Below are 26904 nucleotides of genomic sequence, written 5' to 3' on the forward strand. Positions count from 1 at the left end.
CGTTTTACAGCCTCACTCAGATTTTAACTCAGTGCATGCTTCTGAATTGCTGACACTGCAGGGGAAAGGCAGAAATCAAACTGTCCTTCTGTGCAGCACAGCTGGACCACGCTCTGGAAGGGCTGCTCCCCACTTTGGGCACCCAATGGATCCACACTAAAGGGCAAGGCAGGGACTAGAGCCAGTGGGTTGGACTGGTACAGGAGATGATGCTTTAACAGCCCAAACCAGCATATCAGTACTTTTCAGTCAAATGGCACATTTGGGTTTTTTTGTAGTCCTGAACTCCCATCCCAAGCCCCCTCTAGCAGGAGTAGGGCTTAGGGATGACAGCTGCTCCCACATTACCTGGGGTCACACACATCCCCACGCTCCAGAGCTCAGAGACACAGGTGACCAGAAGCAGCAGCAGACTTAATTTTCAAAATCTTACATGAACATGGGCCACTGCACCCACAGTCACAAGCCACCTCGTATCAGCTGAAAGCAATTTGCCTTTTTTTTATTGCTTTTAACAGGTTTGAGGGTTTTGTTTGTTTATTTGTTTTTAAACAAGTAACTTGCTATCTATTTTCCGTTCTCATTTGTCTTTCACAGGTTTGCCTTTGCTTATGGAAATTACATTTTATTTGTCCTTTTTTATGAAGTTTTAAATTTGAAGCTCTTTCACATCTTTAATCAACTGCCTGTATTAATTTCCTCTTCAATTTAGATAAAGTTTACTTGCATCAGTTTCTCAAGCTATATTCCCTCTCATTGAATAAGGCTCAAACATACTCATTTCCTCATGATGGATTATTTTCATTAGATTCAACTCCTTTTGAAGTATATGTCTTCTCTGGATGCTTTCCATCTCTTTTGGAGTTTCTCCTTTTGCACTGGCTTGCCAGGGCTCTGCTCTGCCTTCCTCACCAGCCCAGCTCTCTGCAAGAACACAGGAGTGCTTGGAGTATCTTCCTATCAGCAAATGTTCAGTTTAGCAAAACCTACTGGTTTGTCTGGTTTTGCTGCTGAATCTCTAGCTGCAATCTAAACTGGTTTAGATGGTTAATAAAACATTAAAGACCAAATAAATGAAAGTATTTAAATCCAGAGTTAAGTGAAGACATTCTTTACTTTCAAGACTGCCTATCACACGCTATGGGCTTTCCAAACCTCTGATGAGAGCCTGCCTAAAAAGAGGCCTTAAACACAGGCAGCCCCAGTGCTTGGCAGGCTCATGTGCAGTTTTCAATCCCAACAGTTTGCAGCCTTTGGAACAGCCACCCAGCCATGGCCATGGAAAACAGCCATGGGGTGCCCAACAGCTTTTGAAAAAGATGTGCATTTAGCCCCTTATTTGTTATTAATTTCCAAAGGCATTCTGAAACACATACACAGCACAGCTTTCACTGGAAAACTTTCTAGCAAGGATCCGATGTTAGAAAGCACTTCACAACTAAGTCCAACAGTTTGCTCACAAACTTACTAGGGAAAAAAACAAGCAAACCACAGCCACCACTCCAAGGAACTGCCTTAGTGAGGAGAGATGGAAATAAACTGGGGTGGGGGGAGGAAGATCCTTGCATTGTCTGACATTTTGTGGTCATGGTGTAACTAGCCAGACAATTCCCACGAGAAAAGCCTACAAAGAAATAGAGGCTGGCCAACCCTATATTTAAAAATTTCCTAATGTATGGTTGCTACATTTAGCCCAGACAGTACATGAAAACCACAGCGACTTGTAGGATCAATTGAGATATCCCAGTGTGGTGCTGCTTAAATCATCAAGCTTCCAGTGGGTAGATGTTCAAACACTTTTTGGAAACCTTTGTCTTTTCTTCTCACTAACGACCACAGATCCAAGATCCCCTATTCTTCAATCATTTTTTAAATTCCTAACTGTCTGCACCTCCTAAACCTCTAAGTAAACGCTGTCTTTTGATGAGTCCATCTGCATGGAACAGCAACATGTTTTGTTGGTGTGTGATGTACTTAGTCAATACGAGGGCAGGGAAAGAATGGACAAAAGCAATTTCTGAGCCTTCAGCTAAGAAGTAGAAGTAATTTCAGCTGACAAGCATTAATATGCTGAACTTCACCATCTCCTGTTTAATTAAGTTTATCAAAACCACTATCATTTTGCACACCTTGAAGCACTGGGTACAATTCTGGGTACTTCTGGTGTGACAGATCAAGGTACCAGAAATAAAAAAAACTCTTAAATTAAATTAAATCTGAAGGTACAGACCCTGCTTCCATGGTTTTTCCATACTGCATTTTCCTCACTTACAACTCAGCTTGGGTTTTAGCCATTATCATATTGCTACAATGAAAATATTAACTTTCCCACTAACCACAAGTAAATACATTTTACCAGCTCAAAACAATGAATCCAAGACACAAATCACTTCAGCCCTGCCAGCCTGGTAGAGTCATTCAGTCTCAGCAACAAAAGGTTTCAATCAGATAGCCAAAACTTTTGTCCATCAGATTTAGATTTGTCCTGAAATGCAAGACAGACTTTCCTCCCTCCCCCCTTTGCAGAGCCAAAAAGCACAGAAACCGAGAAAATTAAAACCTGCTGCATTATTCTGCAAAATGCTACAAAATGTAAGAAAAAGCCAAATGTCTCTTTGCCCTCCCCTCCTCATCAAGTTGAATTATTTTCTTAAACAATCATGTAGTTGCAACTCTGCCTGAATCTCCAAAAGCTAAACAATTATGCCACAATAGGGGTATTTTGTTCACTCAGAAAAAAAAATCATCTAATGAAAAACTATGTTGGTGGTTGAATTCGTTTCCTTTAGGAGGAGCTGGCTGTAATCTCAGTGGGACTTGTGGTTTCGGCTATTCATACTGCTCATAGCAGTTTCTGTTTTTTCTCAAAGCAACGTAACCCAGCAACACAGAGAAAAGCTGTGATTAACTTCTTCTGAGATACAAGATGTCACGGCAATGCAAGTCACCTCTCCACTGAAGAGAATCATAAATCTCTATCGCTCTGTCCATTTTGCAGAGCCATCTCACATCTCAGGCGGAGTCTAAAGGGAAAGTTAAAATTTTCTCTTTTACCCAAGAACAACTTGATTGTGGACTCGTGACTCTCAGACCAAAGATCATCCTTCAGAGCTGCAAGAAACTGCATCTCTCAGACCCTGATCGATACCGTCGGTTCCTTGCCAACCACAGGAGAGCTTTAAAATTAACAAGCATTATATTAGCTGACTTTACCTAATGAATAGCTATCAATTATCTGCACACACAGAGGACATTTCCTTTTATTTGTATGCAAATGTCCATATGTGGTGGAATGAAACTGGAAGAGAACATCTGGGCATCAAAATTTTACATAAATTACATACTTTTTTTTTTAAAAATGCACTAAAAAGCTTGTGTCAATCCCAATAAATAAATTTAAAAAACAAAACAAACAAAAACACCATAACCAATCAAAAAAGCTAAAGGGAACAGTAAGAATGATATTAAGAAAAAAATTAAACTATTTCCCTTATCTCTCCTGTGAGGCGCCCCAGCCTCACCCTTATCTCTGACAGTAAGACATCCAGGCTCCGTTACCCAAGATACAGAATAATTCATAATTAATATGTTTAAAATAAAATAAGACCCATCTGGCTGTCCCACCAATACAGAGATTTGGGGACAAATTCGGTTCACACTGGCCAGCACACCTCTGCTGCCCAAACCTTTTGGAATCTGGTGTGATACACAGCTGGGCAGCAAAGACCTTACCCCAGAGCTGGACATGCAGCAGCTCCAGACTCCAGCATGTTTCAGAGCTAACTCTCCCAAGCGGGAGAACCACTGGAGCTGCCACCAGAGCAGCAGAGAGGGAAGATTCCCACCCCAGCACAGCTGCTCCATCACTCTCCTCCGGCCTCGGCAGCCACCATCCTCACGCTGTTCCAGGACGAGCACCAGCCTCCCTCTGCCCAAGCACTTAACAAAGGAATACACTGATGCAGCCTCTTTGTGCTCTGGGAGATATTATTTTTTTTTAATGACAGGTTCTATTATCTCCTGTGTATATTAAAACTGGCCTTTCAGCTCTTCCATTAATACCAGATCCCCAAGTCAGAGGTGAACTCTGAGTGACACTCACACTTTCAGATCAGGGCATCTCTCTGACAAGGCATCTGACTTGGCCTCTTTTCATGTCTCAGGACTGCAGTGAGAGGGGAAAAAATTGCTCAGAACCCAGGGTTTCCAAACTGCTCTCCAGCAGCAGTTATTTATTACTGGTCTGCCCCACAGTGTCATTTCCCAAGCACCCAGGTGCTGCAGAAGAAAGAAAGAGTTGAAAAATATCTTGAGAAAAAACTGGTGAGGGATAAGCAGATGGGCACAAGATGAAAGCAAAGCAATTCTAAGGCTGAAAGCAAGACTTTTATGCTTTGTAAAGTTTCCTATGTTTTGCAAAGTTGACCAGGTGGTTTGGTTTTTTGGGGGGTTTTTTTGGGTTTGTTTGTTTGTTTTTTTTTTAAAGAGAAAAAATTCAGATCAGAAGACAAGAATAAACTGAATAAACTTATCACAGTCAAAGCAGCATTGAACACTACTGCCAAGAATAAATTGTTCTGCTTGCCTGTTGCACCCAAGCTAAAAAACCAAACTCCAACCAGGCACCTCCAAAGCCATGAGGGAACAGGGCAGGTTTATCCCCCCGTGCTCCTTTCTCTGGGAAGAAATCCTTCAGGAACCAGCTATCAGCTCTTAATGACTAGTTTTGTTACTCACAGGCCCCACAATGAAACAGGGGGTGGCTGAGGTTACCACGCTGTGGTAATAATCAAATTTAAGGGGATTATAATCATTATAAGCTAATCAGGGTAGAATTATATATTTTTAATTAGCAGCTGCTGTGTGGTTCAGGCAGCAGAATCCCCAGCTGTTTGCTGGTAAGTGCAACCAACAGTATCTTATTTGAAGTGCAAAATAAATACTTTTACATGGAAAATATATTAAGGAAATTAAAGAAATGCCCTTAAAAATACTATATACTGTGAAGCCTCATTATAGATCATGCTTTTTGCTTTCAGCATTGGAAAGATATTTTCTGAAGCCCATAAATTCTTGTGTTTAATCTTATACTGAACATAGGCCAAATATAAAAATACACAATACATTGTGTATATTGTTACTTCAAACCACATAGTAGTTACCCATAAATCCTACAGCATTTGATATAAACACATAGTGTTTGTCTACTCATTGTAAGTCTAGAAAAGGACATATTTCTGGGGAGCCTTAAGAGGTATTCACTGCATGAATAATAGAGCCTGAATAAAACTTATCATTTGGATTTTCTTGCAACAACAGATTTTAATCCAAGATTCCCAAGTAAAGAAACAGATCTCCTTGGTTTCTGTAACCACCCCTGTGCACACTGTTGCATTTTTAAATTATTTTTCAGCTGCATTTTAACTGAGAACCTTTCTATGTTATCGCAAAGAGACTCCAACAGGCACCAGTCCCCAGAGATCTTGCTTTGTTTAAAAATAAATCAAACCAAACAGCCAGTTCAACTGAAATGGCTGGGGAAAAAAAAAAAAGAAAAAAATTATTTTGTTAAGACTGCTCAGGTATAAAGAGGCTGATCAGAGCCTGCAGATGCTTGGCAGAAGTCTACAGCAAAAACCCCAAACAGCAAAGCAGTTGGTCTTGTCTTCAAACATGTTCTTCAGGCTTCTGGTGTTAGACCAGGCTCCTTCTCCACAGTCCAGGAGATTTGTGACATTTTGGTCAAACACAGGGTAGCAGCAGAACCACATCTGAGCACAGCCAGGCCCCTCATTCCCACCATGTCCCACCATTGTTAACTGGTCCCTTTCAATAATGAAAATACCAAATAGTACGTGCTGGTTTGGACCTCCTGCAAACCCTTCCCACTCACCCTAAAGTCACATTATCAGAAGTCAGATCAACTCAGAAAACTCACAAGGATCATTAACAATGACCAAGACACAGGTAAGATACTGCTGAGTATCCACAAGGTCTTTTGCCCTCTGCCTCACCTTATTTTGACAAGACCATGTCTGCTGAGCAGGCATGGGCTGTCTCCTGGACATGGTCCCTGGGACACAGCAATTTTCTCCAATTTGGAACAGCTCCCCCACTCATGACTAAGGAAAACTAGTCTTAGGGGATGTTAAAATACAGAATTGGGCTTCTCAGTAACTATTTGAGGATATGCCTTAAGGTTTATCCATAAGGTGCTGGAAAGGGCTAAGCAGCCACCTTCCAATTCACAGCCCTCACAGAGCACAGGGCTCGGCCCAGGGGAGCAGACAAGCAGGTTGGCCAGGTGATGAGCACTCTGCAAGCCAAGGCAGCCCAGCTTTGGGTGGACTGTTTCTGGGTCCAGCACTACCCCTCCCTGTGGTGACCAGACCCTGCCAGTGATGCTCTGCCTGCCACAGGCTGCCCAAACCTTGTCCTGCCCAAATAACAGTGACACTCCCCAGCCTCCACAGGCAATGAGTGTTTGTATCTGTTCCAGTGCCTCTCTCATTGCAGAGCAGGTACAGATTCTGTTGCTGCAGAGCATAAACTTCTTCAGATTCAGCTATTTCTGATAAAACTGCTTCCTAGGTGCAATACAACCCAGACTAAATACAAGCTCTTAAAAGAAACTGTTATTTCTAGGAGTTTTCAAGCATTAGGCAGTCCTGAATAATTCCTCTGCCATCTCTAGGGACTTTGACTAACGGTTGGCAAACAGAGACTCAGAAAACCCAAAAACCATTACGTGACTTCAATACCCTTCTGTTGACTCAGACTAACACAGCCAGCCCTGGTAATAAAAGGGCCTCCCTGAAATGCCAAGAGCTCTTGGGTAAATCATCTGGTCTTGCAGATGGGTGCTGCTGGCAAGATTGTCTTCTCCAACACCACCCAAAGCTCTGTGTTACCGATTGCTTCAGACCAAGGTTACCAGTCACGGGAGCTGTACAACACTTAAACTCTTGTCTTCCTGCTCCAAAAACACAACACAGCCTCAGAGCAAGTGCAAAATATATTTGAGGAGAAAAAGGGGCTTAAAAAGACAGCTGTAACATCCAAAATATTAGCACCACAAACACAGCACTTTCAAGTCACAAGGACAGAGTCATCACTGAAAACATTGCCTCTGACAAGAGGTGCACAAGGAAATCAGAGACTTTCACTGAGCTGTGGCACTGAGCTGTGCCCAGGCAGGCAAATAATGGACTAAATTAATTGCCTGTAGCATGACACTGCTGCAAAATCCTGGAGGTTCTGACTGCTTTGCAGCATCGTTCTTTCAACTCTACCCCATGCTGGGACTTTAATCTGCAGGGTTGTAATGGTACTATCAGCAATGTTAGAGGCGAGACTAAAAATAAACATGGGACAAGAAAAATGCAAAGCTCCTCCTCCCTGCAAGGTCTGGAGGGAATTTCCTGAGTCAGTCAGACTTGCTGGATCACTTGTTTACTTGTTACTAAGTATGAATTTTCACAGCAGCGTGTGTGGTTTTCACTGAAGTTTCCAAGTTAAAATCAACAGGGCAATAATGTCGTAAGAAAACTAAACATCACTAACCCTCTCCTGAGAGACGGGATCCTTGCTGCTTCCCTGCCAGTGCTGCACACTGCATTTCCAAGGCAAATACTGCATTTCCAGGTCAAATATGAAAGTACTGGGGGCAAAGACAGTCCCTTGGGTCATGGATGAAGGACACCAGCTCCCATAGTAACCTGCAATGAGTATAGCATCTTACTTGATTCATTAGATCTCTTTACCCCGGGATAAAGCAGCTGTCATGCAACATTCAGAAGAGCTGGAGGGTTTAAACCCTCTGCAAAGCCCCTCTCCAAAGGTCCTCCCAAGTGCCAAGAGGCATTTGGGGAAGGAAAGGTCAGCTCTTCTCCCTGTAGCACCCATGGAATGGAGGATACAGCCACGGAGCTGCAGACACAACTGATTTCAGAGCTACAGAAGAAGCTGGCACTGAGATTTGTTTATGAAAAGCTAAAAATTAAGTTTGACTTTAAAATAGCACAGCCACCAGTAACAGCTCAGAGGGTCACATTCTTCTTCCATCTCTGCCTCCTCCCTCTCTTTGCCCAGAGCTTTCCCAAACCAGTCTGCAAGCATGGCAGGATTCCCCCACAAGGGAGGGCAGGCAGAAATCTGTGGCTGGGGAGCTGAAGGAATATGCTGATGAAGGGATGCTCAGCACTTCCTACAGCACCAGACATTTTTTTTCCAAGACCAACACTGCAGTAGACACCACTCCTATCAGCAGCAGCTTGGTACACCAGATACTACAGTATTTCATGAAAATTTTAGGAAGTGACTGCAGGTTCATGGTGCTCTAAGAGAGAGGCACACCTTCCCACTTCAGAGTACACCACTCTCCATGTAGCAATCCTTGTTCACCTCCTCTACCCCTGGAGCACACACCAGAGGAAAATATAAGATTTCAAGCTTTGCAAACCTCCAGCCTAAACCAACATCCTGTAAAACTACAAGTTAAAGGCAGGAACACTTCACTTCCAAACCACAAAGGCTGTAATGAGTGTGGGTTTAATTGGCTGGTACAAGAGCTGCGCAGCCAGAATCAGCAGCTGGCAACGAAATCAGCCCTTCTGCACTGCAGATTGCTAAACTTTTGCCCTTGTCTGCAACGTGGTGTGTCACAGAAGCAATTCAGTATCCATAAAAAGAATTACAAAAGTATCTAAGAAAAATAAAGTGTTAGCCCAAAACTGGCAGTAGACTAAGTTTTTTCCCTAAGGTTTCTAGCTGTAGACTCTATAGGGATGAATTTCTACTATGTGCATATATATATATATATAAAAAACATCCTCCATAAGAAACTTGTATATTTTAGGTATCACTTAAAATCTGGCCCTTTAAAGATACTGATTTTAAGAGGCTCAGAACATATTTAAAAACCTCATTATCTAGAATTAGAAATTAGGTTCTTTGAAAAATCAGTCCCAAGTGACAGAAGTCTCTCTAAAGTGATGATGGCACATTTCCTTGCTTCATTTATTTAATATATCACCCAGTTATTCACACATATGTCCAACTTCTCCCTTAGAGGTTTGCAAAGCACACAGCAAGTTAGTTTGCATCTGTGGTGGTTTGGGCTAGGCCTTCCTTGGTGACCAGTTTGTAACCAAGGAAGGGTCCAGATTTACCCAGTATTCCCTACGATTTTTACGTAAGCCAGACTATAAGAAGAGAGGAGGAGAGGCCTTCGCTCTCTTTCCTTCCGGCGGCTTGGAGGTGCAGGTTCCCTGCTGTTGAGTCTGCCGTGTTGGGGAGCGAGGCCTGGCTAGGCCTTGCCGACCTTGGGAGACAGAGGTTGCCGGCGATCGTTCCGGAGCGACTCTCGGTTGTCCCAGGAGAGTAGTGAGATATCTTCTTTGCTACCTCTTTTGTTCTCTAGTTACTAGATCTCGGGCTACTGATTGGGATAAATATATTTATATATATTTTATTTTAGTTTTTGTTCCTTTTCCCCTTCCCCTTTCCCTTTCCCTTGCGAAATTGTATATAAGTGTAAATATATTTATATATATCACTTTGTTTCTCTCTCGTTTTTCGGGTTTTTCTTAGTTTTTTTCTCCCTCTTCTCCCTGAGGTTTTTTTTTTGTTGGGGGGGGGGACTTCTGGTGGTAAGGTTTGGAGACTTGGCAGGGAGCCAGCTTCAAACCATATCACATCTAACTTCAGAACAGCCACATCAGTAAGGAACAGGATTTTACAGCAAAGCTTTCCTTTCATCTGGGGCAAAAAGCTTTGAATCTCATAAAGCCAATGTAGTAAACTTTCAAGCCAAGGTATTTCACAGAGGTAGCTGGGGCTCATTGCTATCCCTTGATGGAGTTAATGGAAGTTTTATAGTTTACTTAAAACTACCTTGTTCCCAAACAAAGAAATGCACACGAGGCAGAGTAAAAATACATAAAAAATAAAAACACAACCCAAAAACCACACCAACAAGAACTTGAAAGTGATATGTTTATACATCTTTCAATTCAAAAATCCAGGCTAACCTAAATAAAAGTAGTACACATGAGAAAAGCAAGACAGTCTCATCCTGCAAGCAGCTAAGGAGCTGCTGTTATCAGCCTCTTCCCACTGTAAGATCCCAGGCACTTGCATCCAATGGCTTCTGTCCTGGCTAAGGCAAGGCTGAGGCCAGAAGCTGGCATTGCTTTCAGGAGTGCAGCACTCAAGATGAAATGCAGAGCAGAATTTAAACTCCTTGGTTAGTATAGTTGTAGACGACAGGCGTACAGTCCATGCCTTTCTGCTCTTACCTGCACAACTTTATTTTAAATTGGGCCTTGTCCCCAGGGCTCCATATTAAAGAAGTTGCTCATACAGCGAATCAAGAGTCAGAAGCTTTGGACGTGTCAGGACAAATCCCACCAAATGTAAATTGGTGTAATATACAGATTTATGCTCACTTACATGGCACTAGAAAGGGAAAGGCAGTAACTCAAACTGCTGCACGGGCTCCCAACAACAGTGATGATAAGCACTGCTTTTTTAAGACTGAAAGGAGGTTCTGGGGAAGGAAGATAAATCAAAACATGTCATCTTTGAAAGGGGAGCAATGCAGGAGCTAAGCCCCAGTGGCTCCACAAACACCCATCTCTTCCCAGGAAAATGCGCTTTGGTGTTATTCAGTGCTTAAGTTTTGCAACAGTTTTCATTCCAGTTAAAATTGCATGAGGGTTCATTAACTTTAATGCTGTGTGATTTGCCGTGCCCATACCTAGGAACCCTGCAAGCACACACATGTTGGCAGAGGGACGAGTCCCTGCTCACACAGCCCTGCAGCCTCCTCCTGCCCCAAAAACAGGCCACAGCAGGACACTGCCTTCGCTGCCATTAGACCTGGCCTTGCCAACATCCAGCAGCTGCCTCAGGACCCACATACACAGCTAAGCACCCTGGCATCACTCATCCTGCAAAAGCCACCAGCAGGGATGGGGAACAAAGCAGGATGGGGCCCCTTCCAAACACTGAGGCTGAGGCAGAGCCTGTGTCCATCCACCCTCTCAGCCTGTGCAAGTTCACAGAGAATGTGGGTCTGTATTCTCTAAAAATCAGACCCCCCCAAAAAACCCTCAATATCTTGCTGGTATGTCAATTATGACAAATGCTGCTGATCAGGGACCTGCACCCATGAGCTCAATGTGCTTTTTAAAGGCATTTGCTCTTACATTTTGGTGCATTCTCTCGACCCAAGATATTAAATCAAACATACTGAGCTTCATTTTTCTCCACACAAGTAACAACAGGGATTATTAGCACACCTCCAGTGGAATATTAACTCCAGTGTTTTGCTCGGACGAGGCTGCCTTTAATCTGGATTGTGATTGGAGAGCAGGAAAGAAAAAAGGTCAGAGTAAACACGGCACCACTATTAAAGCAATGGGTTAATAATCAACCACAGGTCTGCAACTGTGGGAACACGGGAGCAACCCAGCGCTGCCTGTGACAACACTGGCTGCTGGACAAGCAGACAGTGATCCAGACCCCTTGCAAGAGGAAAGGGACTAAAGCTCTTGCTTTGTTACATAACTAAAGAAGCTGGTTCTGAAATAGGTATCTGTATCTGCAGGGTATTTTGGGGTGCACTGATTTTATTGGCCAGAGACAAAACAGCCAGCAAGGCAGGTTTAATATCCATTAAAAAAATATTTTATGCCTGATATCAGGGAGCTGTGCACGATTCAGAAATGGATCAGACATTTCTTCACATAACAAGAAGAGCCGAAGGCGGCATCCGATATTCCACAGAAGACAACAAACACTACAAACAAGGTGCATAAAGCCTCCAGCTTCCAGGCATAAACTGCCCTCTGCCTACAAGAGATCAGGACACTCTCCCAGGAACGAGTTATTCTTCCCAGCAGATGCCTGTTTCCAATGCTATTTTCTAAAACAGATTATATCAACCAGTATTTGCATCAGGAAAGCAACTGAGAGGATGGCTCACCTGAATCTGCTCTGACACATCCTCCACAAAAGAAAACAGCATCCAGCACAAGGTAAATTTCCCAAACCACTCACGGAAAGGAAAACAAAAACAGAACCCAGAAAATTTGTAACTGTTACTTGATTTAAATACCACTTCAGAGGACAAAAGCAACACTGTAGCAAAATGTTAAATGTCAACAAAGAAATAGCTACAAAAGAAAGTCAAAATATCACATCAGTCCAAACCTGCCACAAACGAAGGGATCATAGCAGATAAAGCACAAAAAGTATTAAGAGAAAAGTGGGTAAAAATAGAAATGCCAGGATATGACATGCCTTCAAGTTATAGAAAAAGCATCTGGATTGTCCTCAAATCCCCTCCTGACTGCTGTCTAACTCGGTAATCATCCCTCTTGAGCAACAGGGTTGTCTCAAGCAGAGCAATGGGGCAATGCCGATTCCTTTTCATCTGATGCCATTCGGGACAAAGCACCTTCCAGTCAGACAGGGAACAGTTTGTGCCCTGGATTTCACAGACCTGGGTGCAGCCCACAGCCTGCCTTTCAGCCAGGGTTGGAGGACACTGGTGGACGTGCACTCGACCTGCTCATGGCCCTGGGGACGGACCCATCTCCGGCCACGGGACCTGCAGCAGGGCCACCAAAAAGCAGCTCTGCAAACTCCTACACTGGTGCAACCCATTGCAGGCAAAAGGAAGAGCACAGGAAGCCTCACTTCAGCCTGCCAAGGTTTCAGAAATATAATTTCCACCTTATTTTCAGAGCCTGACATTTACTGAGCATTGCTAAGGAGACTCACTTCTCTTCTGCACCCTCTCCTTTCACAAGCCCAGGTGCAAGGCTTGGCAATACATCCTCATGGGATACACACCACACAGAGTGCTGCTCTGTGCAGGGCCACCTGAGCACAATGACAAGTTGAAATCTTTCTTTAATTAAAAAAAAAAAAAATTAAAAAAGGAAAGGCAGAAAGCCTTTTCAACTGAGCAATTTTTAGTTTTACAGCAGTTACAGCATGCTCTGTATCTGGTACCTGCCATGCATGTTCTTTGCTACAGTGACAGCTACAGAGAAGTAGTTGAAAACGTTTAAGCAAAAGATGTTTTGGCATTTTGTGAAGCATTAACACCGCTCAACGCTTTTAAAGGACATTACAACAACTTGGCTGTGGATACAGACTTTACAGCTTAAATTATGGATTCTGTAATGCTCTGAACATCACTTCTAAAAAGCAAACACATTGGAGTGTCCCTCCTCTGCTCTCTCCATGATCCCCAAAGTCTGAACCAGACAGATATTTGACTTTCCTTGGCTAAGCTAAGCTAAGGCGGGGGGAAATCCAATTCAATAGAAAGTTGAGGAAAACATAAACCCCAGCAGCTGCATGAGAAAATTACATGAAGTCCAAAGACACCGAGTGTGAGCCTTAGGACAGAGAAACAGTCAGGCAAGTTCACAAATGCCTTCCACGTGTTCTGGGTGGAAAGAAACTGAATTTTTTAAAGACTAACATGGAAACTGCTTTAAGCAATTTGTCATTTTCAATAGAGGTTCTGCAGTAAAAGAGAGATTTCGACAAGTTAAACAACTTCCTACCGGAGTGGCTGCATGCAATGTTTAAACTACCTCTCGCAGACTCCTTAGAAAAGGAATATTTCTAATTTTGCCATTCAGGAAGACTTTGAAATGTCACTGCCGTTTGATTTGACCAGTGAAGAGGAAATGCAGGGTTAAGAGAAGGGGAAAGCAATGCAAATACCATTCTGTATTTTTTTTTAACTCAGTTTCAGGCATCTTGGTGAACCATCACTAAGAAGTGTGAATATTGCTTTTTTACCTCCAAGAGGCGGAAGCTTCAGACATATTTTCTGTGAATATTACAGCTTAAAGCTCATCTGGATATTGCAAGGCATCGATGTGCAATATCACCTCATAGAGAGCTGAGTCTGAGAGCATCTTTTTGCTAAACTTGAGCCAGAAACAATGTTTTTATGGCAAAAAGGCCTCTGAACACGATCCACTGCAATGCATAATAATGCTGAGGTCTCTTCTACATCAGGGACTTTGAGGAAAAATAAATAGGCATTAAATATTCCCCACTGTTCCTGCCTCTGGTTCAGACAGCTATCAGCATTCAGCAGTGCTGCTGCTGTGTCCGAATACATGAAAGGTCTGTCCTTTAGAGGCCTTGATGAAGTTTTGTTTATCAGTTGGTGATGCTTATCTAATCACCAACTGGGAAGGCTTTGCTCAGCCCGAGCTTAGGGAGGAGCAGGCTCTGCCTGACAAAGCCCACAGGTTGCTGGGGAGATGCTTGAGGTTTACAAAAATGGAGCAACCAGAGTAGAACAGCAGCAAAAGTCACCTGGGTGACCTATCATTTGTAAAATCTACCTCCACCTGCAACCAATCCAGGAAAAGAGGAACACTAGCTTTAATTAAAGTCTGTAAGATTGCTCAAAAAGTCCCTAACTTTTTAAAGAAAAGTTTTGAACTTCCCCATTGAGCACACACCCCAGGCCTGGAGGGCAGGAGGTGCTGCAGGCAGCAGAAACACTTTTTGTCAGAAATCCAGCACATCCTGAGTCAAGCAGCTGATGGAATCTTCCCTGCCAACTCAATTGCACCGTGGAAAAATGCTTGTACTCCCTGCCAGGGGCAAGATCCCATCTGGGATCTGCTACAGCAGACGCTGTACTGAATGAGAGAAGAATACTGGAAATAAAAGCTGACTGTGGCCAGTCAGTTTGGGAGCCAGGGTTTCCTTGTTTTCCCCAGCATCCTCAGGGGGAGAGCAGGCAGCACTAACACTGCAAGACACAATGACAACTCAGCCACTTGGTCTCAGGAGTCAAACCAGCAGAGAGCACAGCAGTCTCTGGCAGGATGCAGATGACCAGGCTGAGTTACGCATCAGCTGCACTAAATCAATTTGAAATAGGTTTTGGTTAATCCGCTGCAGCCTTTTAATGTTGGGATTGTGACAACTTGCCCGGCTTTTTAGGCAAACAGCAATTTCCACACTGGTTTAGGCAAGCCTCAGTGCTGATTATAGCATCTTTTACAGACAGATACAAAAAGCCCTCTGCAATGTATTACGTTAGCACATGCTTAAATTTAAGCACTCTCATTTTTACTGGGGCTTTTCTCATGTGTAACAACTTCAGCAGATCCAAATTTACCAGTCTGCAATGGGACCAAGATATCCTATCCTAGCTCAGAACTATGTAAAAAAACCCCTTTGTATTTAGGTCTTGGAAAAACTGACATGTGTGTATTTCTAGCATCAACTAATAGAACTGGAAAATTGGCAACAGAAAACAAAAATAAATGGAAAAGCCACCTTGGATAGTCCCTGAGTCATCTCTTTGCAGATAAAAATTTCAGCCTTTGACATGTTTTACAAGCACAAAGTAAAAAACCTATAGGGTATTTTATGGAAGTACTGTCATGGCAAAGCTCCACCTGAGTAGGACAGCCTGACACTGCAGAAAGGAGCCACTCCAGTTGAAGTAATTTATCATTTTTCTCTGTTTTAATGCGGATCTGGGAAGCAGTAGGGCCCCACAGAACAGCAACACGGAGCCAAGATCTGTGGGTCCACAACCTTGTCACAAGCATCCCAACTGAGCCACACAGCTTTTGTGCTTGGCTTTCCCCCTCCTCACATCACTTGGGGTCTCACCCTTCCCCTGTAAGCATCCAGGCAGGGACAACTCTCTTGCATCCATGCACTGCCTGGCACAAGAGGGCCCCACGCTTTATCACGCTTGAAAGATTGCCATCATGCATCCAAGTATTCCCCACATTTCCCATCCTCATTAAGGATTGACCTTGTGTTAAAGTGTAACTGCCACCTGCCTCTGGAATGAGGGAGCTAAATGACACTTTATTGCCTTTGAAATGCCAGAGCTCTCTGTGCATGGTGAAACTGGGCACCTTTCCCAGATAAAGTTTAAGGTGTGCTCTAGTTTTCCCTCCTGCACTTGTGAAATGACTCAGAGGGGCCAGACAAAGGTCTAGAGAGCAGCTGCCCCCCAGCATTTGCCAGGAAAAGGGAACCTGGATCTTTTTCAGCAGCTTCCTCACATAACCCAAAAGCAAGTGAGGCCTCATGGGCGAGCTGTCTCTCAAAACCAACATGTTCCTGCAGATGATTTACAGGACAAGTATCACCGAAACAGTTTCACCACAGAAACACCACAATAGTGAATTTAAATGATCTTACAGGATCAGAGGCTGCCCGTGCATCTCGTGGTGAGGTAATGGGCATGGGAACTGTACTCAGCCATAATGGTGGTGGTTTCATACTCTTCAGCTTTCAAATAGCTGTTCCAACAAAAAATGTTACCACTTATGGTGAAATCTATGGCTTTGCCTTTTCAACAACCTGAGCTGTCAAGGTCATGGGATTAGTTTTCATTAAACAGGGAAAAATAAAGAGACAAGAAGAAGAGATTCTGGAACTTTTCACTCAAGCAGCATTTGACAATATGGATGTTAAAGTGGAAAAAGTTAAATACATATATTTTTTTATACACACCACTCACATATTCTAAGAGTCTCACCCAAGAATTCAAACTATTTTGATAGGTGACACAATATTTTCACAAGTTCCTCCTCTTAAACTGGGTGCAGATGTGCGTAGATATAAAACTTTCCCCTATATGTAACCTCACTTAGCAGCCAACCCTTAGACCAGCACAGCCCTGATATCCCCAACGCCCATCTGGATTTTGCCTGGAGCAGTTCCGTGCCTCTCACAGAAAGCCAGACACAGACACTACTGGGGGTGCAACTGCCTTGCTCCACCTGTAGCAAACAAAGCTTCCTGCAACATGAGGGATTTATACAGACTATGGTTTAGTTGAGACAAAAATATCTCCATGTGAAATCAGGTGAACAATCTCAGCATGCCTGTACCTTGTCACTAAAAAAAAAAGGAAAGCAAGAACATGGGATAATACAGCTATGGCACATGTATAAAAGCATTTGTCAGCTCAGATCTCCGTTTGGAAACAGGTTGATTAATAACAGCAGACAGTAGGTGACAGGGAGGACTCCACAGTGCACACAGACTACACAAAAGTTAACAAAACACTGTATAGCATTGCTAAGCAAGTTTGGTATTTGCACATAAAACTAACACACAACATTTGCTGTGGTACCAGCAGAAGACAATCTAACAACAACAAAGCAAGCCATCCCCTCCCAATAAGCAAACAACTTACTGATTTTATTCAGAAACAACTGACTCCGTGATCCTCAGAGTCCCTGCTGTGCAGGCAGCAGAGCCTCCAGACATGCTCATGCAGCCAGGCTGCTGCTGCTCCTCTCAACCACAACCAGAGCACATTAAAAAGATACTCTATATTAGTCACTTCATTGTTTAAGGAAAATTGCATACCAGGGAAAAGAGAAAGACATGATTCTTTGTTTTGCATCAGGCTAATTTTTCTTTCACCCTCAGGACAGGGAGAGAACAAAGCTTGTCCTGGACCGGTGGCTGCCAAAGCCCCACCAGGCATCCTGTCCCTCAGTGCCTTCCCCAGGCACCAGCATTGCAAGGGGGGGACTCAGCTTGGAGACAACAGTGTCCCCAAATTCAGCCACACCGCAGACTTTTCCTCCCCTCCCTGGCTCTCTGGGGATGAGCTCCCCTGGGGCTGTGCTACACGTCCCCCATCTGTCCCCGAGCTGTGCAGGGGAGCTGTGTGGCTGTCCCGGAGGAGCAGGAGTTAGTTTAGGCACCACATCCTAACAGGATATCCAACAGCAAAGCTGCATCAGAGGGTCACAGAATCCTTCAGGTTTTAAGGAACCATAAAGATCATCCAGTCCCAACACCCCCCACCGTGGGCAGAGACACCTTCCACTAGCCCAAGTGGCTCAGGGCTCTGTCCAACCTGGCCTTGGACACTTCCAGGGATGGGGCAGCTACAGCTTCCCTGGGCAACCTGTGCCAGGGCCTCACCACCCTCCCAGGGAAGAATTTCTTCCTTACATCTAATCTAACCCTGCCCTCTTTCAGATTAAAGACATTCCCCCTTGTTTTATCACTACATGCCCTTGTAAAAAGTCCCTCTCCAGCTCTCTAGTAGGCCCAGAACAAGAAGATGGGTGGGCTGAACTGCTCTGGAACTGGGGTCTGCCATCAGCTGGAAAGACAGCCATGCTCCCGACTGGTCCTGCAGAAAGGACTCAGTTGCCTCTACTTTCAGAGATGGCCTTAGTAACAAACCCAGTAGTGACCAGGAAAACCTTTCCTCAATCCAATGCTTTTGGTATCATTTATGTATCTCCTGCCACCCATCTCTCTCCACCTCTCCTCCAGCCATCACCCCTGGCTTCCCACAAGGCTCCAGTGAATTGCTCCTCTGCAGGTCCAAGCCCCAGGAGCACCCACAGTATCCCTGCCATTTAAATTGCTAATTGTGAGTTCTAGTTGCATCTTCAGGAAAGCAGGAGGATGGCCACGTTCCTTGCTATTTTTAAGAAAAGTCTTTTCACAGTTATTCTGCAGCCCAGGTCCTCACCTGTCCAGTTCAGCCTGTTTGGGAGGTAACTCTCCTCTCTCTTATGCATCCAAAAAAATCCGAGACATCTGTGTCTGTCATCAGTTTGGACTAACACCCACTTAGTGCAGGATCTGCATCACTGGAATAAGACAGGTTGAACATCAAAGTTGGGGTTTTTTGAAAGTACACAGTATCTGCACAGCTTTGTTTGTGTTGAGGGAGTGGCTGGATTTTAGGCAGCTTCTTTCTCAAAGGCTTTTTGTTAATAACTAAATGAAAAACCCAGAGCTGAGGTTTTCCCCTTAAAGAACAAGCCACTGAGATTAAGGATACGAAGAAAAATCAGTCTCTTCCCAACCTAATTGTACTGAGGCACTGACTTAAGGGTTCCAAAATTACAGATGTATAATCCAAGACAATGAACTCTTTACTGAAGGATTAGCAAACCATGCAAAACTGATTCCTTATTCAAATGCCTTGCAATTGTAAGGGCATCTGTTCCACTTTGCAAGTCATCCCAAAGGCTTTGTTTGTTTTTATTTCCTGTTCCATTACGAAGATAGGGCACTTTGCATTATTTTCACACTGTGTAATAAGTGCTATTGTTTAGTCTGATAGAGGACAGTCAATGAAATTCAAAAAATATTTTAAAAAAACCTTATTTTTTCTTCTAAGTTATGATACAAGCCCTGTCAACTATAAAAACTGGAACTGCTCTTAGCCAAAAGCCAAGAATGTAACCCAAAACATCAGGACCTGAAGAAAAAATTATTTTGTTTCTCCAAGGTCTACTAGGGGCAGCTGAAAAAAAAAAAAAAGAAAAATTTATGCAGGTTTAAATAATATTACTAACACAAAACAGTTCAGCACAAATGATGCCAGAATCAGGACTGGGGATTAGCAGAGAGCATGGTGCCATCGTTCCAGCCTACAGCAGCAGAACAGTTCTGGAAACCATTTAAAATGTCACAAGAGGGAGGATGGATGGAGTGTCTGACCTTCGGAAACTGAAGGGTGGATCTCAGCTAAAATATCCCAGTTACCCTGAGCCTTGCTGCTCCGGCAGGGCCAAGAGAGATGCTGGCCCACCTATTTGGTTCAGAAGGAAAAGCAAAAAATTAAATTAAAGAAAAAAAGTAATTAAAAAAAAAGTCCCCATCTGCCAACATACCAGCCAAACGTAAAAGCTGCCAAACTGCTCTGGAAACAGGCAGCCTCTTCCACAGCCCTCCCTCAGATCAGTAGATAACAAATTCTGGATGATATCCCAGGCACAGGCTTGTTTCCCAACACCAGATCCTCGCAGGAAACCCCAAACTTAAACCACCAAACGCCCTGATTCCGTGGATCTCTCCGGGCTGCCGGCTCCAAGCCTTTACCTGTCAAACTGCCACGACAGCTACACCAAGGCAAGCTGCACGAGACTGAAATACAAACCGAGAAAACAAAGTATCAAGTGTCAACAGAGACAGAGAAAATGATGATAGTGGTGAAAATGATGTTTGTGCAGGAGCTGGTCCTGCACGCTCAGCAGCGCTGTCACTCAGCGCCGAGGATATGCTTTTCCCTGTCCTGCCAGCCATGCCTCCGGTGACAGGGCAACGGGAGCGGATAAGATCTTCACAGATCACAGGGAGGATGACCCATCCCTGTGCCCTTGGTGCAAAAAGGTCACTTTATACTCAGTTTCTAAAAGGCAAAAATAAATCTTATCCACGGCTGAGCTACAGAAAAACTCTGGAGAAACACGGACCAGGAGGATCCGTATTTTGATGCTCCAGGAATTGGGACATGGAGCTGGAAGGAGCTCAGACAGGATGAAGAGGTCTGAGTACCAGCTCTCCAAGTACCACTGAGTGCTCACAGTAAGGATCCCTGCCTTCAGCTAACATTTTGCCTCAAATTTTTCATAGTCCTTTTTAAAGTCATGGCACTTGCTCATACAGAACCACTACTCTGTGCTTTTCACCAAGAAATTTAAGTCACTTGAAGCACGGAAAGATCAAAACCAAATGCCTTGATTTACGAGTTCCACTCAAAGCCAGAGGAAGTGTAAAAAAAAAAAAAAACAACACCAAACACCTGAAATAACTAGCAAGCATAGCTTGTGTCTGGAGTTAAGTAAAGGAATGTAAATAAAAAACTTGGTCAATTATTTTAAAAAACCTCAAGAGAGGTCCCAAGGATCCTACCCTTGCCCACAGCCCAGACCTTGCTAATGCAACAGAAAAAGCCCTTGAGGTAGCAGCATCTTCTCAGCTTCCACATTACCTTCAAACTGAGCCATGCTGAAATCTAATGAATGAGAGCCCAAATCATCAGTTCTGCACAGCCACAAAAGTGCTACTCTGAATATCTTTACACCTTAATGTAGCTGCCCTGGGGCAAATGTTTCCCTGTGCATGCATAGGCTGCCAAAGGAGTAAGTGTAATTCTCAGGCATCAGATAAAGAGATACAGAAACAGCCAGAAGAGATGCATGAATGATCACAGCCTGACCTGAACCAGAGGAAAATGACAATCCCATACAGCAGTGAGCTGGTTTGGCTTTCAAACCTGTTATAAAAAGTTCTTAAATTTCTAACGTAGAAGATGAATTTTAAATCTCATGATAGCAGGTCAATAATTTACTCATGCAGGAGTTGTAACTCAGTCTGAAAAACACGGAACAACACGCAGGATGGTGTTAACATCTTATTTTGCAATGATGTTGAATGACTGTTCATAATTAGACTATAATTGTGATTTAATTGCTCTGTGATCCGACTGGCCATAAAGAGGGAACCAGGAGTCCCATCTCAATGGGTGGAAAGATTAACTTTATTGTGGAAAGCATAATCCCATTTCGTGCCATTAAAAGGATCATATTAATTCCTGGAAATTTTTATAACAGCCAAGATGTGGCTCTTGGGCTCTAACATCCATCTCTGGGGTGCTACCTTGTGGCACGGAAGAGGATGGATGACTGGTTTGCCACAAGCAGGGTCAGCTTCTAAATCCTGACAGGTACTACACTGCAAATTCAGGCACAGTACAGATAAGGTCTTCCTCATGGCAGTATTTTAATACAAGATATACACATTTCATGACTCCTAAATGCAGTACTACTTTAAAGAAAGAAGATTACTGATTTGTAGCGAAGTATGTTCAAAGTGAGAGAAAAAGAGACTCTGTCTTCTTTTATTTTACATTTCAGCAGTGACTAGTCCAATGGTCACCCAGCAGGTTAGAGTTGAAAACAGGCCTTATAAATCTAAAATGCATGAACATCACCCGAGTTTTCAGCTGGCAAATCTTTCTCTCCCCTTCAAATCCACTTGGGTCCTGAAAGAATTTGGGTCAGATGGAAAAACGACTTACAGAATTCACCGTGCAAGTGACTGGCACTCAGCAGGCAAAGACTGAAGGCAAACACTTTTTGGAGCTCATGCGTGACACTGCAGAGGTACACTGGGAACAGCAAGAGCTCACTCTCTAAACAGCCTCTCCCTTTGCTGGCCCAGAGGCAGCTGCCTGCACATCAAACCCGAGCTCAGCTCCATCCCAGGGCAGGACACAGGCACCAGCCTTCCCTGCAGGGCTCTGCAATGCCAGGCACCAGCACTTAGCGTGGGATGTTCAGCATCACCACTTACAAAGTGACACTCTGCTTCTCTGTGTTTGCTAAACCACTGAACACACAGGAATTTACAGATGCATCAACTTTACCTTCTTTTTTTTTCTTTTTTTTTAAATAATGCTTTACAAAAAGAAGACCTCCGAAACCAAACAGGAATTATCTCACGAGATCTCTCAGGAAAATAAAAGGAAAAAGATCCAAATACCAGCTCACATAAACTTTTTGAAAGTAGCTGGTTTTGTTCACATTAGTATACATAACTGAGTTTAACATCTCATGTATAGCAGATGCCAGCCTGACATTGAAGCATTGAGTCACTGCACTGTATTTCAGAATTTATCTTAGGGTCAAGTTAATGTTTGAAAAGAAACAAATGCAGCTGATAGCGCTGGGTAAACAGTGACTGTTTCTGTTTGGGATCACGCCTGCTCCTGTTTGCCCTGTACAGGGCTAAAAAAACCCCCCACAAACTCCCTCAACTCCTCCTTACCGTGGGATCATCCCAGCTGCAAAGTCCTACAAAAATTATTAATTGCATAAACTGCTCTCAGCACCTCCTGGTTTCAAAGCAATTGGTCATTTAGACATTGGGATCTTGAGACTTTCTAGGGAAGCAAAGTGTTGAAATGAGAACTAAAAAAAAAAACAAACAATTTAAAAATAAGTGTACAAACACATTAACTGTGACAGTTTCCCCATACCAAGCATCTGGCTTGGTATGATTTAGCACAGCTCATCGAAGCAAAGAGCAAAACAAATAAAAGGCTGCAATTAGAAATCTCTCTGAACATGCCCATCTCTCAATGAGGGAGAATGAAACCCCAAATACCTTGTCTCAAACAAATCAGAGTCTACTTTTTATAAATACAGCCTTAATTCTTCCATTGTGGAGAACAGCACAATAAACTTCTGTTCTGTTGTGCTGGACTCTGTTAACAAAGATCCATGAGAAGAAATAGTGCGCCTGATTTTATAACTGATTTATCCATTTTAAGCTTCAGTTTATCCAAGTGAGCTATATTGAAAAATGTGAAGTGTATTCAAGTAAGATACAATAATCACAATACAGCCAAGAAATCGCTTTGTTAAGGCAATGCCAGCTTTACACAAGAATAAGTGACCACTGCTCCTATAATTCAATCTATAAATTCCATACTCTCAGACCAAGCAATAATAAGTATGCATTTATTAACTGCACAGGAGTTAATTGACAATTTCATCAGAATTTAGGCACAGATGTAAGATGGAAACAGTCAGTCATAAAAGCACTACATGTTAACTGAGGTTTTTTCGCACATTTGATAGTTCTGAAAGTTACTAAGACACATGGGAGCAGATTCTTCCTCTCTCTGCCCAAAACCAGGCAACTATAATGGTACAGGTTTTTTCTCAATCACAATATCAAAAAAAGGTTGTATACCAGGAAAAGAAAGGGAAAGCTTCATTGAATTCTTTAGCTTTCTTCAGTCTTTCTAACGGGGTAAGTGAGCAGTATTCAATACCAGTACTCCCATTAAGAGAATTCATATAGGTTCCCCCTTTTTGTGGGAACCTACTCAAACATACCACTAACAAAGGCAAGAAAAGCCATTGCACGTGAACCTGTAAGTCTGTAAACCCTGGTTTATTGATAAAGCCCAGGCCCAGCCTATTCTACCTACATTTCACATCCTAGTCTCTTCTCTTTCACTAAGTGCAAGGTCAGAACAGTTGTTTTCTCTGTTCATGCTTGCAGATGACTGACTTATTTATAGTAAATTTCCTGTTTTTCCAGCCTTGTAAATGTCATACAAAACAGACAAGGCAATAAAACATATACATTTCCAGGCTAATATTGCCCTAGCACTTCAGCACGAGTCAATTAGGCACTAAGAACTGTGAGGAGGAGGAGAATCAGAGTTGAAAACAATCTTATCTGCACACTCCTTTGCTGTCTGCTCTAGTGCCACACACTTTCTGTTGAATGACAGTTGCTATCCCCATAATGAGATTTTTAATCAACACCAAACTAATGCATTTTAATTAAAATACTCTCCTTTTTTACTCTTATGATCCTGATCCACGAGGAAAACTCCTGCTCTGCACAGAGCAGCACTCAGATGCCAGGCTATCCTTGACAGCAACTGCTTTCCAGACCACAAAAATATTTAATGATTTAAAAAAACCCAAATATTTATTTCTATTCTACATTCTTGGCTAATAAAGCACTAAAAAAAATGTGGAAAGAGAAGGAAAAAAAAAAGAAAGGAAACTACAATCCTACCAGGTGCTTGGTTCTTGGCTCTAGATAAGAATGATACAAGGTTCAAGTACCTGCCCTGACTTCCAGCAGGGTTTTTCAGGTAAACACAACCAGTATGCTAAAACTCAGCTCTCTGCCCCTTCTTTTGACCATATCCTGGAGTTGAGACACATTTACCACCACATTCTGTCATTTGCAGTATATTCCCAGGACAAGTTTTTATTTGCATTAACTTGTGTTTCCAAAATAACAAAAAGCTTGATCACAAATTGCTTGGTTGGGAAGGGCTTTTTTTATGCACCTTCCTTCATCCACCAACACCGATCACATTGCAACACCACAAGCTTTATTTTAACACTTCTGCTAAAACAATCAGCATGCAAAAAAAAAACACTCTCCCTAATTTCCTCATACTTTTCTTCATGCTTTTCTCCCCCTCCCGCCTGGGCAGGGAAAACAGCAGGCTCGGTTTCCCTTCCCACTTCCCAGTGAAGCAGAGGGAACGCAGCAAGGAAAATACACATTTGCTTAAAGAAAACTGTTTTTGTTGGGAGTTTGACACTGTTTGCTGGAATATTTCTACTGAGTCTTGGAAAGGAATAATTAATAGCTGTGCTTTGGTAGATCAGCTCTGGGGCAGGTGGCAGAGGGGGCCTGCACAGCCACAGCTCAGCTCCTCTCAGACACCCCAGCACTGTGATCTTCTCTGGCACTGAGGTTTGAAGGATGGCTGTGAAACAAGTGCCTGCAGTCCTTCAGCTCATCAGTGAGCCCAGGGACAAGACTTCAGGTGACAGTCTTGCCAGCTGGCCATAAATTTTGTCTGCAGTGACCAGCTGGGTTGAACCAAGCACAGGAGAAAAAAAACCATCTCACACCAAAAGCCGCAGCAAAAAACCCAACTTTGGGATGCATACATGTGTGGATGACAAACTTTCCCCTAAGGAATCTCTTGGGTGACACAAAGAAACTTCCCTTCCTTCCTCCACTTGGAGCTGACCTCGGGATGCTCCTTCACCTCACACAGCTCCCGGTGTCCGACTGCAGTCCTGCTCATCCTGCCCATCCAACCAGCCTCGGTGGCTTCAGCAGCACCAAGTTTCCTGGCACTAAACTCAAATCCTGCCCTGGAAATCACAAGCCCATTAGCCAAGCCTGTCAGCTAACCTGTTGAGCGACTGTTGAGTGTACACGGATGTGAAGTGGCTTTTTTTTAATCCAGCATGGGAGGACTCTTCCTTATCCTCTTTCCCAGCCGAATCGGAGAGCTACCTGTGCATGCCTTCACCTGTACACTGCAGGGCAGCACGGTTGTGCCCTCACCAGCCCACCAGGGCAAATCGGGGGCGGGGGGAAAGGGAAACCCGAGCTGCCTTTCAGTCAGGGAGGGAAAATGCAGAAGGGTCCAAGCTTTTCCTTCCCACGCCGGCAGCCGGCAAACACACGCTGCACTTTCTGAACAAGACTCCAGTCATCACCGAGCAGTTCCAAAGGATGCTCAGCTACTGGAGGAGGGGATTTCTGCCACATTCCTCCAGATGTGGAGTATCCTCAGCCTCTCCAGGGGTCAGCCGGACACCGGGCTCCCCCCGACACGCGTGGGTGCCCCACAGGGAGCGTTGACGGCTCCTTTGGGAAAGTCTCACGCAATTGCTCACTGCGCTTAACGCAGGGCAGGGAACTGCGGGGCGGCTGCGGACGGGCTCAGGACGATGAGCTTCATCATCGTCATCATCGGGACGATGATGCCTGAGCATCAGTGCCCTCGCAAAAGGTGCGCACACGGGTGGGTGCACTTACACCCGCGCTGCGCGACTCTGCCGGGGCCCTGCGCTGTCCCGGAGGGCTGATGCCGGACCGCACTCGCCCCTGGCCACCCAGCACCGCACCAGCGGCCCGGCACCCCCACGGGCAGCGCTGAGCGGGTCCCCCCCTCCCGCCCCGTCTCTCCGCGGCCCCCTCGCACCTTGTCGGACGGCTTTCACCACGATGGGGTCCTTGCAGCTCCGGATCACCTCCAGCACGTCGTAGCGCGGCAGCCCCGAGACGCGGACCCCCTGCACCTCCAGCAGCAGCTCCCCCTCGCTCAGCGCCGCCTCGCCGTCCCCCGCCGCCGCCGCGCCCGCGTAGGGGAACTCGCCGTGCTCCGCGCCGCCGAGCAGCGCGAAGCCCAGCTGTCCGCCGGGCCCGCGGGTCAGCGCGCACTGCCGCACCCGGCTGGACCAGTGGTTCTTCTTCTGCACGACCCGCGACATGGCGCTGCGCGACCCTCCGCGCCCGCGGGGCGCGCTCGGCAGGTGCGCGGGGACGGGGGGACGGGGAGGGGGGGCGCGGACCCGCCGCCCCGCTCAGGCCATTGCCGCCCGCACCGCCCCGCGCCCGCGGAGGGCGCGCACCGCCTCCCGCCCGCCCTGCTCCCCTCTTATTAAAAATAAATAAATAAAAATTTGAAAAAAAATATAAAAATTAAAAAGCGCCGGGGAAAAAAAAAAAAAGGCAAATCCGGCAGCCGCGCGCGCGTCGCCGCCTCCTCCT

The 26904-nt window shown here is 44.4% G+C and overlaps 1 protein-coding gene across 30 annotated transcripts in view; it reads right to left on the reverse strand.

The window, feature by feature from the left end:
• Positions 1–26639, reverse strand: part of MAGI1 (membrane associated guanylate kinase, WW and PDZ domain containing 1) — a 339060-nt gene extending 312421 nt beyond the window's left edge. For all 30 annotated transcript variants that reach the window (XM_027701053.1, XM_027701037.1, XM_027701055.1 and 27 more), the window contains exon 1: positions 26336–26639. In XM_027701053.1, the coding sequence (XP_027556854.1) occupies positions 26336–26624 (289 nt within the window). In that variant the 5' untranslated portion in view covers positions 26625–26639. The remainder of the gene's footprint in view (positions 1–26335) is intronic.
• Between the last annotated feature and the right edge of the window lie 265 nt (positions 26640–26904).

This window comes from Neopelma chrysocephalum, unplaced genomic scaffold (assembly GCF_003984885.1).
Source record: "Neopelma chrysocephalum unplaced genomic scaffold, ASM398488v2 Primary Assembly neopelma1_147, whole genome shotgun sequence".
NCBI lineage: Eukaryota > Metazoa > Chordata > Aves > Passeriformes > Pipridae > Neopelma > Neopelma chrysocephalum.